General features: G+C 38.6%; 1 protein-coding gene across 1 annotated transcript in view; it reads left to right on the forward strand.

The window, feature by feature from the left end:
* Positions 1 to 18,032, forward strand: part of LOC103474392 (uncharacterized) — a 38,135-nt gene that overhangs the window by 8,299 nt on the left and 11,804 nt on the right. The window contains exons 10-24 of the mRNA XM_008425313.2: positions 169 to 213; positions 743 to 796; positions 8,409 to 8,477; positions 8,577 to 8,645; positions 9,958 to 10,026; positions 13,115 to 13,183; positions 13,782 to 13,850; positions 14,028 to 14,096; positions 14,406 to 14,474; positions 15,047 to 15,118; positions 15,197 to 15,265; positions 16,000 to 16,071; positions 16,190 to 16,258; positions 17,564 to 17,632; positions 17,842 to 17,910. Coding sequence (XP_008423535.2) covers positions 169 to 213; positions 743 to 796; positions 8,409 to 8,477; positions 8,577 to 8,645; positions 9,958 to 10,026; positions 13,115 to 13,183; positions 13,782 to 13,850; positions 14,028 to 14,096; positions 14,406 to 14,474; positions 15,047 to 15,118; positions 15,197 to 15,265; positions 16,000 to 16,071; positions 16,190 to 16,258; positions 17,564 to 17,632; positions 17,842 to 17,910 — 1,002 coding nt within the window. The remainder of the gene's footprint in view (positions 1 to 168; positions 214 to 742; positions 797 to 8,408; positions 8,478 to 8,576; positions 8,646 to 9,957; positions 10,027 to 13,114; positions 13,184 to 13,781; positions 13,851 to 14,027; positions 14,097 to 14,405; positions 14,475 to 15,046; positions 15,119 to 15,196; positions 15,266 to 15,999; positions 16,072 to 16,189; positions 16,259 to 17,563; positions 17,633 to 17,841; positions 17,911 to 18,032) is intronic.

The following is an 18,032-nucleotide window of genomic DNA, read 5'->3' on the forward strand; positions in this document are numbered from 1 at the left end:
GACAACAAATATAAAATATAATATTTTAGCACGATGATGATTTGTCAGCTTGAGATGAAAAAAATGTACCTAAAGCTAAGTATTTGTCTGTTTGAAAGGTAATCCACAAGTTCCATTGTTTTACCATCCATTACATTCATGTCTGATAAAAGCAAGTTTTTTTTTCAGGGCCCTGAAGGTGTTATTGGTCCAAGAGGAAACCGTGGACTTCAGGTGAACGTTTTTACGCTCTTCTATTAGAATCATTTAAACCCAGCTACTGCTTTTACACAACCAAAAAATATATGGAATGGTCAGTTTTAGATTAAGAAATACTCAATTATTCACTATGCAATCTTCGAGTCATTCATTGTTTCAGTTGTTGTTGTTTTTGTGGCTTCTTTGTCATAAAAGGTGGTTCACCTTTTATGATCGTGAAACAAGTGTTAAACTGGACAAACCTGGACCTGAAAGATGTTTTCCAGCATGAAAAGGTTGTTTAAGGTCATAAAAAATTTCCTTCAGGAATTTATAAAAACAAAAACAAAGTCTTCCCATCCGTCCCTCCTTTTGATTGATTGTTTTTGATTCTACATTTCTGGCTTCAATCAAGTTTGTCTGTGACTAGTGAAAATAAACAAAAGGGGGAAAAAATGAACAAACTGTTACTGTGGCAAGAAAAGAGCTCGTATGTGATTTATTGTGGTTTGTGTTTCGTGCTCGTGGTTTATCATGTGCATCACTTTTATTATTTGTGCTTTAGGGTTTGCCAGGTCAACCAGGTGATGTGGGACCTGAAGGAATCATGGGCAAAAAAGTGAGCACTATTTTGACCTTTTTTTTTCTTTTCTTTTGTTTTTGATGCATGCTAATCTGAGACTAATGACAGAACTTGCTGTTTCTCAACATGCCCTTCTTTTCTTTGTTTATATGAAGAAAACACTTTGTGTGGTTTTTTTAAACGCACCAACATGTGGCGACATAAGAAAAACGGTGACGGCTGCTCTCAAAAAATAGCCAACACCTTCTGATAACCGACTTCAAGTCAAGAGTCTCATGTGTCAGCGTTTAAAACCTTGCGTAACCTTTTTTCTTGTCACATCCAACACACAATGAACATCTTCACATCTTCATCTTGCCAATCATCTTTCCCCAGCGGTAGCTAACCAGTGCACCAACTGGGCCAATAATAGATGCTGATAGGAAACCTTATTCCTATCATTTCTCCCTTATCAACAAATAAGGAGGTCAATCGGGAGGAATAAACCTACCTTGCGACAGACCGCGACCTTCAGGACTACTCGGTTTAGCTTTCATATTCGCTACATGTTTTCACTAAAGGTTTTTTTAATTTTAAAACTTCTGGTTTTTTCCACGCTGCTACACGCCAGCGTGTTGCTAAGGTAACACCACAAGCTTTCTAACTCGACTGAAAAACTAACAGTCCACATAGAGAAGAGGTTTTACAATTGGAAACGCTAGTAAGATGCAAAACATCTGGCAACCGTTTGGCAGTGGCTCCGAAACGTTTCTGGCTTTGCCAGACTTACTTTATAAGTCTGACCTTGAAAAATACAAGATGAGTTATAGAACTGGGCCCGTTTCTGCAACAGTTTACTGTTGCTGAGATTTCTTGCCAAGGAACCCTCTGACTGCCTGAACGTGCTGCTCTGGTAAGGATAAAACAAGAAACGTCAGTAGATTCTATTGGGATTTTATATAATTGAGCAACTCAAACTAATGTATATTTGGTAGTGTTAAGGAAGAATTTTTATATTACTGGTAAATTTAGCAAAACTCTGGCTCTGATACTTCCTTTTGATCCCGGGTTTTCTCGCGTGGCCACGTGCGGGGACAAAAACACAACAATGCGTGTTGACGTCACAGAATTACAGAATTTAATCCAATCAGAAGAAAATATAAGATAGTACAGGAAACTAAAGAAAGACAGATACAAACATTGTTACCTGAGACAAGAAGACAAAGAAATATCAAGGACGTCCTTGGAGAAAGAGCTGGTGCAGAAGTAAAATAAATCAGCTTTTTTCTGAATTGTTTCCCTTGTGCACAAACTTTTATACCTGTAGGTGTGTTTACCTCTTTAATGTATTCAAATAAGGCGTATCTCTACTTGACCAATTGGAAGGCATCTCTGGCCCTTTTAAATTTTAGAAAAAGTCCCGCAGTTTGGTCGCAAGATCAAACACCTTTTGTTAAATAAGGTAGAAGCAGACTCTCTGAATTCATGGTGGTTTATGGCTTTTCACAGATCAGTGTGAAAAGCTAGAACTTCCTACTGATTGTTTCCCAACAGACAAAGAGCAGATCAGAAGATCTTGGCAAACAATCTGCTTTAACTACAGTAAAATATATCAATAGGTCAGAATATGTTATAAATTTTAAAACTATAATTATGGTATTTCAATCAAGTCATGATAAATTCTAAAACTAACTTATTTGAAATTTATTTTCTTAACACTATCCAGCTCTACAGCCATCTGGGCAAAGAGAAACAGATGCAGGAACCTCACAGGTAGCTGTGAAATTCTGGTTTCTCTCCCGCTCTGCCAGGAACAAACCCTTAATACTGTATTTTAATTCAATGAAAAGTTCTCCAAAAACCCAATTTGTTCTTCTGCACTCAGCATCTCCAAAGTTTAGTCCTGATATCAAACAAAAGCAATAGATAATAAACAGAAAATAATGAAGTACAATTCCTGTTTCTAATTAGGAATTAGAAACAAATAAGAATTAAGACATTCATTCACCATAAACCTAAGTATTTTCTAATACTAAACAAAACATTTTCATGTGATTCTAATATAGTCAGAAATAATACAATTTCAAATACATTCATCATTAACTAAATTAATTCTAAAACTAGATAATAGAATTTTTAGTCAAAACATGTTATTAATAACTAAGAAAAATGTCTTACAAATTAAATGTTAGTGATTTAAAACATTTTATGTTATATTCAGTTTTTGCACCATGTCAGATGTTGGTTTTGGAAGACTTCTCATCCTGGTTACGTGAACTGACCAAAGTTCCCTTTCTCAGAGTAATTCAAGTGATAATGTCCTCCACCTTCCTGCATATGTTAATTTATGACCTCCTGTCTTTAATGATAAGACCCCAGGGGTCTGAGCCGAAATTCTCTTGCAGATCTATATTCTCCTTTGTACTTTAAACAGCAATAGTTCTTCGTGTTTTAAATCACTCACACAAACCTGTTCAAACTTAAGAAATTCGTTCTAAAAGGTTTAAACTGTGTTAAACACTCAAAATAATAATTTTTCTCAACAGTCCCCCTTTTGAGGTCTGAGATACACAGACCTCACAAAAAAATTGATTAGGCCTTCCAATATAGGAACAAAAAATTCCGTATACTAGAATAACTAAAACATTGGCCTTCTTATACAGTCCCCCTTTTCAACAGGACCCCTCAGCTCCACATCCCCCTCATCTGCAGCACCACAGTAAAGCCTCTGATAGGGAGGCGGAGCAGGTGGGCCTCTGCTACCCTTATCAGTTTTATGCATCTAAAATTAAACTCCTTATTTTACCTGTAGATGATAGATTTGTTCTGTCCAGTAATTTAATACTCACCTGAAGTATTGCAAAAATTTGTAACAATCTCAATTTAAATGTAAAAATACCTATTAACCTTTTAAAAATCCTATAACTCAATTATTGCAAAACAAGCAAAACACATTACAAATCATCACCCAAAAAGGATAAAATGGAAAGATGACTGAGGTACACAAAACTTACCAAAGATGGACACTAATCACAAAATCAATACTGATCATAACAATTACAATCTTTCAACAGTAGGCAGATGAACAAACATACCTGGTTTTCAACTTTTGCTAAATGAAAATAATACATTTGTATTCAGCCCACAACTTCCCATTAATACTTTGAAAAAAAGTGGGAAGGAGTCTACTAACCATGTAGAGGCAAATCGATTGCATTGGATTTTATTTAAGGGTGTCAAGGTAAACTGAATACTAATCCCGAACACATTTTTAGTAAAATATACTGTGGAATTTTATGATTGCAACTAAGAGGTATAAATACTTTTGCAAGGATTTGTTTCTTCCTGAACCTTGAAGCTTCGTCTCATTGAAGATAAATCAGAGATTTTTCATCTCGTCTTTGGCTCAGGCCTTTCTGTTGAGGTTCAACTTCATCGTCCGTTTTTTAAACTGTATCTTCCCGGTGACAATGATTACATCCACTCATCAGGGCCTGTACGGCTTCAGCTAAAGACCAACAAAGTCAAACATCTTCATAGTCTAGACTTCAGATGTCGCCGTGTCCAGTTTGTCTCCAAAACATATCAAAAATACTTGTATATTTTTTGCCAATCACGTACAGCTGACATAATGATATGCAATGAAAACAAAATTTGCAGAAAATGTGGCTGTTTAAGGCATTTTGTTTGTTCTTGCTTGCACTTTTGAAACATAAAAAAAAACAGAATTGATAAAACAGCCATTTGTGCAGACAGAAAACAGGACTTGTCATTAAAGCGAATGGCTTCGGAAAAGGAAACAAGCTGCTTGTGAACACTGTTCCCTGATGATTAACGTGTCCTTGAAGCCATAAACATCTTATAAGAAAACAGTCAAGACGTCAGCGCTAGTCGTGAGAGTGACGAGGGGAAGTTATGTGGATCACTCAGACATTAATAATACACAGGATGTGTGGTGAATCAGACCATTAATCAACTTATCAGTTGCAGCAGCATGTAAGGGAAAACATATCGTTGAACCGGTACGGCTACTGGAGGACTTGGTGTCTTAATCAATAATTAAGCTTGATGGCAAATCGATTACTTAAACTTGTTAGTACATTAAATCTTTGTTAAATATATGTATCCACATAATTAACGTCACTTCTACACATCGTGGGAAAAACTTTGTCTGACTGAAGTTTACATTTTTTCTCCGCATAATAAAATGCATATCTCCAACAATGACTTAGGAAAGCAAAAATACCTTCACTGTACATTTAAAAAAAATTGTTTTGTTGTAGTTGTACATTTTAGCAGCACAAATGCCTAAACAGTGACCAAGTCCCGCCATTTTGGATGTCGAAGTTAAGACACAGAGGCGTACTGTCCCAGTTCTCACATTTTTGCGCGCTTGCGCACTCGAACCTTTACGTGCACTTCGACTGAAAGCACACTTCACAGAGGGGCGCAGGGTGCGCACTGAGCAAAGGGGCCGGGTCGTAGACGAAAATAAGTAGCAATAATTTACAGTTCTGACTGACACCCTTTTCTCATCCTCTCCATTAAAAAAATAAAATAAAATTCTGAAAATATAAATAACAATTCAGCCCCCGCTACGCCCATCGTTCCTAATTCTGATGGACCTCCCACACTGCTGCCAGTCAAATGCGTCAAACGAAAACAGAGCTTAACCACTGATGTGCCTCGGCCACATGAGCTAACAGAAGTAGGGAAATCTTCAAACTGATTAATTCATGTTTAAATGAATTAGTTTGTGTTTAAATGAATTTGCTGTGTGTCTGAGAGCTAAACATTTGTTAAGAGAATAAAATTATTAACTTCTGGCTCTTTATATTCTCTTGTGCTCCCGGATTCAATGATTCCATGCGTAGAAGCAAAAGCCACACAGAGATGACAGTCAACGCTCCACGTTATACATTTTCAGAGTTTTTCTAACGTTTAAAAGCATGACAACACATTGACAAGACAGACACTTCAAACACACTAAAATAGTCATTCATTTACCTGAGACAAATAGAAAAGAAGAAAGAAAGAAAGAAAGAAAGAAAGAAAGAAAGAAAGAAAGAAAGAAAGAAAGAAAGAAAGAAAGAAAGAAAGAAAGAAAGAAAGAAAGAAAGAAAGAAAGAGAAAGAAAGAAAGAAAGAAAGACAAACTTTTATAGTAAAGGCATATTCTTCTCTTTAATTTATTCAAATAAGGCGTATCTTTGCTCATCCAACCAGAAGCTGTCTCTGACCCTCTTAAAAGTTAGAAACTCCCTACAAGTTGTTTTCAAGATCAAACATCAGTTGTCACCTTTATCTAAACAAAGTGGAAGCAGAGCTTCTCCTCCACTGGCCTGAACTCCTGCTGTTTTATGGCTTTTCACAGATCAGAGTGAAGCTGGAACTTCTGATTGTTTCCCACACAGACAAAGGGCAGATCAAAAGATCTTAGCAAACAATCTGCTGTAACTACTGGCAACATAAAGGTCAATAGGGCAGAATAAGTTATTAATCTGAAAACTATAATTAGGCTATTTCAATCAAGACATGTTGCTAAGTTTTAAAACTAGCATATTTTAAATTTATTTTCTTAACACCTTCTAGCATGTTGACAGTTTGTTGACCTAAATAACGTTAGCGTTAGCAGCGTTAGATTAAACATCTCTGAACTGCTTTCGGGTGTTGAACAGTATTTCCTCTGAATATGTAGTTAGAAAAAAATTTGTAAATTTTCGCAAAAAAAAACAAAAAACCCTCAGACCCCTTTTGTTCTAGAAAAAAGCAAATTTCTGAGTTTGAAAAGTTTAAAATTTGCTAGAAAAAACTCAAAAATGGTTTAGAAAAAAAACGACAACAAAGAAACCTTGACGGTATATTTTGAAAACGAGACGTTTGAAACAAAGAATGTTTCTAGAAAAAGCATTCAGAGATTAATCTCAAATTTTCTGAGATTTTTTTCAGAAATGTAGTTTTCCTTTTTTTTCTATCTAAAATGCAATTCACTTTACTCCAAATATGACCAATTTTTATTTTTAAATGATTAAAAATTATTAAACGATGAACCTTTTCACTTTTACTCATTAATAAATATACATCACAAAACAATCTGTCATATTGTTAGAGTTAACAAATAGGACAACAGATACTGTTGACAGAAGTAGAGATAGCTTGAACTTCCTCCTTCTCTCTGCTCTATGATAACTTAAATGGCTTCCATATTTCTTTCTAATACAGCTTTGTCACATATTTGATCTTCTCCAAATTATGCCATTTTGGAAAATCAACAGTATCAATTTTTTCATCTTACAACTTTGTACTGTAATGCTAAAAGTTGTGAGATAATCTATATTTAATGGTACATCTAGTTTACTTGGGGAAAACAGACTACGCTGTCAATATACAACCCATATTTTTCATAATAAAGGTTGAATAGCTTGTCTGCATTATGAATTTGGGCACCAAAAAGGCTTCGTATCTTCAGGTTTTTTTCACAAAGGCCAAAATTCAGACCAGATCGTCGTCTTCCACATGTTTGGTCTGTTCCCTTCATGGCTTGTGTTAAATTTAAGTTTGAAATGGCTCTGAATGAAAACTAAAGCCACCCTTTAATTAAGTCTGTATAATAAACATATCTATGACATCATTCATGCTCTCTATTTGATCATTTTTAATAATCCCGGGCAACACCACAATGTCTTTGTGAGGAAATTGAAGCTCTTATGACCTGTCTCCACCTATAACTCAAATACATCAATCAAGTCAGTCACATTTTTTTATTTATGTATTTATTTTTTTAAACCAGATACACACGTGAGGATTGGTCTGAATCCAAATACAAACGTGTCGCCATTTCAACGACACAAAGTCGCCTACCGTGACTAAAAAGCATTCGATTCCGATAGTTTTTTTTCCTTCGGAATAATGCGCAGTAAATAACCCTCGCTCTCACGACGCTGACATTTATAACACTTCAGATTAAAATCACCTAACGCAGGCATAAATAACATGAGAAATGTCAAGTATCTCCAAAAGCTCATAAAGCGAATGGGGAGTGGGGGGGTAGGAACTATACATTTGAACGTTTATTGGTGAGTTACGATCCGCCGCCGCTGTGACATTTGAAACTCCTCCGAAGAAGCTCATCTGTTATTAACTTGTCGGCTTATTTGTCGGTTCCTTCTGCTTTCAGCCTCCTCCACCGTGTTCTACCTGCCATTCCTCCCATAAGCACTTACTCCGCACCAAGTGGTCGCCTCCTAATTATTTTAGAAAAATGTTCACGTTTATAGTCTGGCTGTCATCCTACATCACCAAAATAGCAATGTAATGTCTGGCGGGAAGCATTGTCCTAACTTGCTTGGAAAGGGCAATGGAAGGGGGGGAGAGGGGGGACAAAAAGCACCGGTATGCACCTAGAACAATCTCCACGCCTCTTTTTCCTGCCTCCCATGGGTCCTTTTTGTGAGCGCCACAGCTTTGATTTAGAGCCACTATGTAGAGAAGCAACAGCTTTTTTTTTTTTTTTTTTAAAAACAAACAATTAAGTCTTAAATCAAGTTTTGTCAATGGACGGTTGAGGCAGGAGAAAGTGGGTTGTCTGTGGGTTTTCTTAGATTTTCTCGCTCGTACACAAGGATGAGTGACATGTGGACAAAATGTACCCACGTTTATCTTTTTAATAGGGTGAGCGGGGGCTTCCAGGACCACCTGGAATCCAAGGTGAGACGGGGATCGGCCTTCCGGGACCAAAGGTAAAATGTTACGGAAAAATCGTTTCACGAAAACATAACCACCAGCCTTTTGTGTCTCACCCTGTCTGAGCACTCCCCTCGCTATCTCGCACTCTGCAGGGGGATGTCGGTTTCCAGGGGCAACCGGGGCCTCCCGGCCCTACGGGGATCGGCGAGCCCGGACCACCGGTGAGTTAGAAACGAGGACAAAACGTGTCACTTGTGTATTACAGACGAACGATGTAGACGGATCTGTCGTTCTGCTTCTTACTGTTCCAACCTGCTGCTTCTGTCTGGCTTGTCACTACATGAAATGTGCCTTTTGTTGCACAAAAAAACAACAACCTTTTAACCTCTCTATAATAACAATTGTTAACGCCCCCAAATGGCTTTAAAATCCTGTAGCCACACACATATTAAAATAATCTTCGAGTTTTCTTGCCTTCCTACATCAATAACTGTTATTAGCAGGAGCAGAGATGACGTCAGGGCAAAAAGGAATGCCTTTGGCATTTTGTATTAGCACAGTTAGCATTACTAATGGTACACACTCCAATTAGACCTAGTTATCTGGCAGTGCTGTGTGTTCAATTAGTTATTCAAAGGAAGTTTCAATCTAAAAGCTCCCTTTTAGCAGGAAGAAACCTCCAGCTGAACCAGAACTTGGCTTGGTACAACTGGCCGTCTCCCACTGCTGACTGGGATGTTTGAGAAGTCAGAGCAAAATGCACAAGGAGAAACAGATGACCTGATTTACTGCTAGTTTTGACGTACAAGAAAGTAAAAAGTTAATAGCAGGAGACTGAGAATAATCAGGTGACATCAACATTATCTCAGCTTCCTCCGGGAAGGAATCACAGCCAGACAAGATTAGCGTAGCTTCTGTGGAGAGGAAACCAAAAACATAATTGGAGAGTAGTAGAAGGAGAAAGTGAGGAAAAGTGGTCAGTTTGTGGTCCAACGGTTTAAGCCTACGGCAGCAGAGATAACTCAAGTCATTTTAGTGATAAACTATTAAACTGAATTCAAATAAAACAGACAAGAACAATTTGATGAATTTGAAACAGAATATCAGAAGCCTACACCTTTCCTGCCAACATCTTCTCTATACGTGAAAATTAACTCAAAACAAGGAATGTAATACTGGGCCACACACTACACTTTAAAAAAGAAAAGATTTCAAAAGAGCTCTTTTTTTCCCTATGGAGGGAATAAGTCATGTGCTCTAGCACCACCTAGTGTCTATCTGCGCACTTTGACTTATAGCAAGCATCTGTACCTTGCTGGAAAGTTAATTATAAATCGGTTTTGTCTCATTTCAAGTGTACAAAGATATTTGCACTCGAAACTAGACCAAAATTACTTGGTGATACTTTTTTTGCCTTGCTATGAATGCGTTCAGCCTTCCTGTTATCTCCTGACTTTGAGTCAGAATTAGTTCTCTCCTCTCCCAAATAGATTTCTTTAAAAGGTCATTTACATGTTATTTCATTTTTTTCAGGGTCCTCAGGGGCCACAGGGAGTCCAAGGAGAGAGAGGACCGACGGGAGAAGGTATCCCTGGCCCTAAGGTGAGTGGGTGTTCATTTTTTTTTTTTTTTTTTTTAAAGCCTAAAGCTCCTGGGAGAGATGGTATTTCCTGAAAGTCTCATGCACTCAAGCCAGCTAAAAGCTTCAGCCTTTCGACCCGTTTTCATGCATCCATGTTTGCTTCACCCATCCGCCGTCGCCCTCTGACCTTTGAGGGGAAAAAAAAATATCTCTCGTCTGGGCTCCAGATTCCGGCAGGAAATTGACAACGTGTATAGACAAGAGACATGATAGCACACGACAGTAAATTCGCCTTACGGCGCAGCGGCGCGGCTTCCATTACCTCACGCCGCGGCGCGGCCTATCGATCGACCCCAGCAGGAGGAGACGAGAACGTCTCGGCGCGGAGAGGAGAAGATTCAGAAACGGGACGGGGAATAAAAAGGCCAGAACGCCCCCACGGTTCAGCCAGTGACTCAGTCAGAGGGAACTTATAGTCTGCTATAGTGTCTGTTTTTCCTCAGTCGTACACAAGCAGAACATCTCCCACATGTGGAAACACATCTTCCTTCATGAGGTTTCTGTTTTCTTAACAAAGATCAGGGGGCATGATGGTATTTTGTGTTTCCACTGCACACACGCACACACACGCACACGCACACACACACACGCACGCACACACAAAAACACGCAAACACACTGCTGGTTTTGATTAATCTGAGTAAAACTCTTTGAAGTTTGGAAAAATATTCACTTGTTCCACATTTCTGCTAACATGTGTTATACAGATAAACTTCACTTAACTTACTTCCATCCCCAAAGTGGCTCACAGTAACCAGCTCAGCACCTTTACACCAATCATAATTTTGCAGAAAACGATTCATGTAAAATAATATTAAATCACATCGAGGCTCTCCGTTGTGACAGAGGCGGACTATAAACGAAGGGTGAATAATCTGCCGAAACGTCTTCCAGCCACGACACGAGTAACTGCTTTTTTTTGTTTTGTTTTGTTTTCTTCTCCTGCAATATTTACCAAGCAACTCTGAAACACCAGGTAGGCTTCAGGTGAAATTCTTACTTCACCCTCACACCGAACTGTCATCTAATTCATCACCTGGCACCGTTGCTCTGAAAAGTAACAGTTTCCACCATAAAACCTGGAGAAGGTGTTTCCCCCCTCTGCTAGATCACCCTCCAGGGTACTCTATTTCTTCTCTGTCTTTCTTTTTTCTTTCTTTGCTCTTTTTTTTTTTTTTTGCAACACCACTCTTGGCTGTATTCTCACAGATGGCGTTCCCTCTACAGCGGCGTTCCTCACATGACTTGCCCCGACAAGCTCCCAGACTCACAGCAGCATAAACCTTTTTTCCCCTTTTTTTTACACATCATTAGCGCTTCTGCTTTGAGCTCCGATCACGGATTTTTGACAATAAAATGAAACTTCTGGAAGCCGAGATGCAAATGCGGCATCGCTATGCTAGTCAATGTACATCTTGTTGTTGCTTTGTTTTGTTGTTCCCCGACTTTGGAAAAACCTTGGAAGACGGGTAAAATCTCCTCCAGGTAGAAGATGAGGAAGAGGCTCCTTTATTCAGTTCTCTCTTTCAGATGGATAGCAGTATTTGATGGTGCTGCATTTGTCTATGAATCATTCACAAAGTCTTGTTCGTTTTTTTTTTTTTTTTAATTGATCGACCTGTTCTTGAGGGGTTTTTTTGTTGTTTTTTTTTAGATTATCCAATGGTTTTATATCAAATAGAAAACGTTTTTGGTTACTCCAGGGTAATAATTAGTATGCAGCCTGGGGGAAGCTGGGAATTGGACCACCACCCTGTGATTTATGGAAAGCCTCCTGAGCTTGACCTTTGTGTTCTCAGTTTAGCTCAATAACTGTGCAGTAAATCTGCTTCAACGACAGGGATCTGCTTCTGTTTCTGCTAATCAATTTAAGGGGACATTATTATGTATTTACTAGGCACAAAGCCGCACTTTATAGCACAATCAAGTGTCTATGTTACATTTAGATGTTATAAAAATGCTATGTATATGTCAAATATAACTTAAAAGAAAGTTTAAGCCTTGAAAAACTGCTGCTTTTTCTGAAACGCCGCTGTCATGAAGTCATCAAAACATTTCTCCTGTATCAACGTTTCTACCAGCGTTGCACTGAGAAGTGGCTCGTATAATAAGCACAATTAGCATTGTTTGCTAATTGCTGCTGGCTAATCTGAAGGATTTGAGAAGGGGAGTCATGAGGGAGTCCTGCTCTGTGAGGCGGAAGCTTGGAGGTTCGTCCTCGAAGGTGGAGCTAGGTCCAACCAGCCTGCGTTTTGAACACCTGAATGGTTGCCACGGGAGATGAAAGGATTTCCCAAACATGTATGAAAGAATCAAGGCAACACTCTGGATATGTTTCTGATGAGGGAATAACATTTCAACATGATGTACAGCTAAAAAAATAAATAAATAAATTTTACATCATTCAAGGACTCTTTGACATAATGTGAATCTGAATTGCAAAAGCAAAATATAACCACCCATTAATGTTCACCTCTAAAGCTCTTATGTTTTTTGTAAATTGAGAAGAATTACCTTTTTGTTTTCTACTTTAAAATCACTAATACACCGAACCTGATAGTGCTGACATCATCTGGATCTCATCTTGATTGAACCGGACTTCTCCATATTGGAATTTATCGGGCCGAATAAAACGGTATTGACCCAAAGTCCTGTGGGTTTGAATTGGACCTGTTTAGCCGTGTTGCTTGGTGCTTTGAGGTGACTGATAATTGAAATTGTGAACGTCTGTGCTTCTTTTTCATTTATGGTCTTCTTTGTTTCAGGAATCAGAAACCTTAATCTAAAGCTTTTAACCAGAAATATGTCATAAATCCTCTGCACACATACAAAACCTAGTTCCATACGCTCTATGTGAATATTACGTTACAGAGGTTACTGAAGGTAAGCTTTTATGTGTCTGAGTGTAGCTTTTATGAAAGCAACTATCAAAGACGTTTCCCTCCCTTTTGCTGATATGTGGCATATGGCCTTGCTTTGCCATTCCTGTGAGCACATCTAATATCTCAAAAAGTCAAAACGCAATAACTTCTCTGTCCGCCTTCACAGGGCGAGCGAGGCATAGAGGGGCCACGGGGGCCCAGAGGACAGCTGGGCCTAGGAATCAAAGGAGACAAGGTAGAGTACAGAGAGGCCATAAATGAGGCGCCGTGCTGAAAAGACTTCACAAAAGCGGAGAACGCGAGAAAGCTAAAGCCCTGTTGTGAAGGAGGCCAAAAGTTGCCAGAGCCACTGATAAATGCATTGAGCACGGCGTTATATAGGAGGTCACAGTCTACAGGCTATGAATTGAGGTTACAGCTTGAATGGTGTAGGAGGACTGCAGTTTTATGGTTTGGGCTGTTGAATGTGGGAATATTAACACTCTACTGGCGCATTCAGTGTAAAGGTAAGGTTTTTATTTGTCGCAATGTGTTGCAGACACTCGCATCTGTCAGGAGAGTTTACGACTCACAGATGTAGACATGGGTTGGAAGCACTGGACTGATTTGCAAACAGGGTTCTAAAGTCACAAGAAATATTTTTTAGCATTTATAAGTCATGAAGATATTGGGGGGGGCTTAAGCCGAGCTAGATCTGTATGGAACAAATAAAGTTGGGTACTTTCCGAAAGTTATACATAATGAAAGGTTGTAGCTGAAACTGAATGGTGATTCACTGATGAACTATGAGCATGTATGTGGTATCATTATTTTTTTAAACTTCATTCCTGTAGGGGGATTTTGGCCCTCCAGGGTTTCCAGGACCCCTGGGTCTTCCAGGTCTAGGCATCCAAGGAGAAAAGGTATGTGGCTGGTTGTTAAGCAAAGTGCTATGTATGCAACTTCTTTATTAAATTGTTCATTAGGCCTTAAGTTAACCGGATTTGATTATTTTCTATGTTGATACCTGTTTTTCTTTTTGCTTAATTTTAAATAAACTCATTACATTCGTCTTCAATTTCCTTATATCTTCCTTTCAGGGAACAGAGGGCCCCAGGGGGCCACCTGGAATAAGAGGCCAACCGGGAGAGGGCTTTCCTGGACCCAAGGTTTGTCCTGACCCTAACCCTACACATTATTTTTATCGAAATTGAATTTACTTGTCACATCACAGAGTATGTGTTAATCAGGCAGAGCTTGTAACAGAGATAAAGAACCTGTGGACTTTTCGGTTTTCCTATACTGCATTAGTTTATTTAAAATAAGGAGAAGATTAAAAGTACATTTTCAGTAACAGCTTAATAAAATCTAAGTTAATTGAGTACATTTTAGTCAGTAATGCAGAGGACAACTGTAGCAGTTTTCAGCATTAGGCAGCATCGTTCTAGGATTGAAACAATGAACTTTATATCACACAGGGAGACCAGGGGCTGCCAGGAGAAGTGGGGGCTCCAGGAGAAAGAGGAGCTGGTGAGCCCGGTGCCAAGGTGTGTCGGTGTTCTTTTTAATTAAAAACCAACATGAATCAATCATTTAAGGTCTCCTTCATGCTGGATCAAGACCACTCTGTTCTTTTGGATCTGCTCCACCGTTCTTCTGAATATCAAATGGAACCCTGATTTTGATCTGAAAGCACTCTGAACACCAAATAGTTTGTTTTTTGTTGTTGTTGTTGTTGTTGTTGTTTTTTGCTGCGTTTATGGCCATTCTACTAAAGACCTACCAACAAAGGTAGCAGAAATTGATTTGGATATTTCCTACCAATCTGCTGAATTGAGAAATGAGAGGTTTCTGCTCCCCAACCATCAGTTTCAGCCTTACTGTGAAAGAGGAAGCACCAGTATTTTCATCTGCCTCTTAGCAGCCTTACAAAATACAGGAGAGTGTTGTTTTTGATATATCTTGTGTCTTCAAAAACCTCCAAAGACCATCCATATTCTGGCTGGTATTTCATTTATTAGTTTGGTCATTGTCTGGTGTGAATGTGGCCTAAGTTTAAAACGGCGTTAACGTCTGCAGCAGTCCAAACACTTTAAAAGACCCAGAAACCTTTCTGTAGGGTGAACCAGGATCACCAGGACTGTCAGGTTTGCCTGGACTTCCTGGAGAGGACGGAGCTCCAGGACAAAAGGTAGTTTGATGGATTTCCTCTAGGGCCCTATAAGAAGTGAACGACAAGTTTGTTGAATGTTGGAGTTTGTGGCTTTAGGGCGAACCAGGAGCCGTTGGTCTTAGAGGTCCAGAAGGCACGCCAGGGATTGGCACTCAGGGAGAAAAGGTACACAGTTTAAGTTTTTCTTTCCTTATATTTTTCAATATGATGTCATTTCTTGATGTGCTTGTCAGTGGACGATTGTTTGCTTATGCCACAACGGACATGGTCCCTAGCAACATATTGGACATGAATGTTTTGGCTTTTAATTGTAATCTAAAGGAATTGAATTAAGATATTTTTCCCCTTTATTCATTGTGTACCTTTTAGCATTTTAATATTCACTTTCTTGTTTTTTTTTTCCCACTTTTCAATAAAAGAAAGAAGCCTAGTGCATAAAGTACGCAAGTGGTATTGAGGGTTTCGGTGGTAGACGTGCTAGGGCCGTCCACCAGTGACCCATCATGTTTTTGTGTTAAAATGTTTTAAAAGTTACAAAAATTGGAGGTGCCTGAGCAGGGATCATAATTTGGTTAATGGGCACACTTGGTGCGCACCCCCTCACTCCCAGGTCAATGTGCCAATGATAAACCTAGCTTAATACATTGTTGTTGTCATTGTTACTGGTAAATACAAAACCTTATTTAAAATAAACAACAGTTAACCTGGTGGGAAAGGCAAGTAAAGCCTGGTGGCCCGTCAGGCTTATATTACCCTTTGGGGAAACCATGGTACTTCTTTTATTACGTCTGACATTTCTTACTAAAGGTTATTTGTTGACCTGTATGTACATTCATAAATGATGAGTATAGGGTTATAGATATCCCATAAACAACCATGTTTCTGACATTGTTGCTCAGGGTGACCAAGGCCAAAGAGGAATAAGAGGGTTGACAGGTCCGCCTGGCATAGCTGGACCCTCTGGACCAAAGGTAGGAAACCTTTGAGCCGTTATTACCTAAAACCGTAGACAGTCTATGACATGATAAAGACTGATATGCTGATTAAAGGTTGGGATTTAATAATGCGGTTGAATGAATCTCTAACCAGGGAGAACCAGGGTCACAGGGACGGCCCGGTTCCGCCGGACCACCGGGACGTTTCATCAACGGACCCAAGGTATGCGCTTTCAGTTCTCACTTTGAAAAAAACAAACTTGCAATTCCTGCATATTTTTCAAATTTGTATTTAGGTGATAATTATATCCCAGTTCGCTTTCAGGGAAAGCAATTATCACTTGTTTTGCAAAGATGTCATTATAGTTCAAGTGAAGAAAATATGAATTATTCCCTGAGGAAAAAAAATCAAGTTCCTGTAGTGAACAATATAGGAAAAGAACTGTGAAATAGTTAAAAAAAGAAAACGCAAGAAAACTGGGGTGAGGTACATGATTCACAAAAATAGAAATAGAGATATTGTGAAAATAAATTCCTGCTTGGTAAGGCTTAGGTATTAAATATGCAGCACGGAGGTTTTCTAACACACATATGGAATAATGTCAGCGGCTACTGTTTATTTACAACCATAATTAAACCTTACATTTAAAATACTTTAATCAACAAACTCACTAAGCTAGTAACACCCAACTAAACACCAACATATGTCAGAATTAAACATGATATAACTTGTAGAATGATACGTAGTAAAACAGTCAAGTATGAGTGTGGATGCTTAACGCTGCAGTAGGTGTCCTTTACAAAAATGTATTTTTTGACATATGATCATCATCTAGGCATTTGGCAAACGTAAAAAAATTTGTTCTACAGCAAGAAAGGTTTAGTTTGATTTGTTTTAAGACTTTTACCTTAGGTTGATGAGCGTTTTCATTCCAGTTCACTTGAAATACTCCAGAGTGACCACAAGGGGGAGCGAGTGAAGCTTTAGGACTATGGACACCCTAATCCATCCCTTAAAATCACCAATGGATGTTCTGAGTTATAGAGCTTAATAAAACAGAGAAATAAACCTTTAGTTGACATGGTTACTCATCATACTAAATATTTCAGATACTTCTAATATAAAACTGTAACAACTCTATACATGACAGTCTAACTAATTACTGTTAGGTCCATTTATGTTCTTCCTTTTTCATCATGACTTTAGATTAATTTCCTTTGTTTATTTATTTCAAAGATATTCACAATTCAAATGCCACGATATATATTCGATAACTATTTGCTTGAAAAGGAGGTAGGTACAAAATGAAGTTTATATAATCCCACTCCATGTCTTTTATACATGTCTGACTTTCCAAATTTTTCTGTATTTAAAGAAAAAAAAAATCCCAGAAAATAAACAATTTTAACAATTCTTTCACAATAATGAAAGATGAGAAATTTGGACCTAGTTAAAACAGCTGAGAATGTGTAGTGTGTATATCTTTGCCAACTTAATCTGAAAAGTTAATGTGTTAAAACGTCGTAGGGCGATCCTGGACCAGGTGGACCTCCTGGTCCAATCGGTGAGACTGGCTTTGGACTGCCTGGCCCAAAGGTAATACATTTGTTCTTTTAGGTGCTTAAAACTGAACTAAAATGGAAATAATCATTATTTATTTGGAAAATCAATTATGAGCTAGCATTGATGGGAGGCCGATTGGGCACCACAGATATAGAACTGGAAGAAGTTCAACATTTTGTTGTAAACTATTGCATTAAATATTATTCTTTGTATGAAAACTTGAAGTCCTTGTTCTATTTTAGGGCGATCGGGGTGACCTGGGCCCCGCAGGTCCATTTGGCCCCAAGGGAGACGGCTACCCTGGCCCCATGGTGAACAAACCAAATCAAACACAACATTTTCTATCCGTCGGCCTATAATTCTCCACATAAAGAACCATTCATCACACATTAAACCCAGTTTTATACGGCCTCTCGTGTTTCACACTTTATGT

This window comes from Poecilia reticulata, chromosome 2 (genome assembly GCF_904066995.2).
Source record: "Poecilia reticulata chromosome 2, P_reticulata-male-v2, whole genome shotgun sequence".
In the NCBI taxonomy this organism is placed as follows: domain Eukaryota; kingdom Metazoa; phylum Chordata; class Actinopteri; order Cyprinodontiformes; family Poeciliidae; genus Poecilia; species Poecilia reticulata.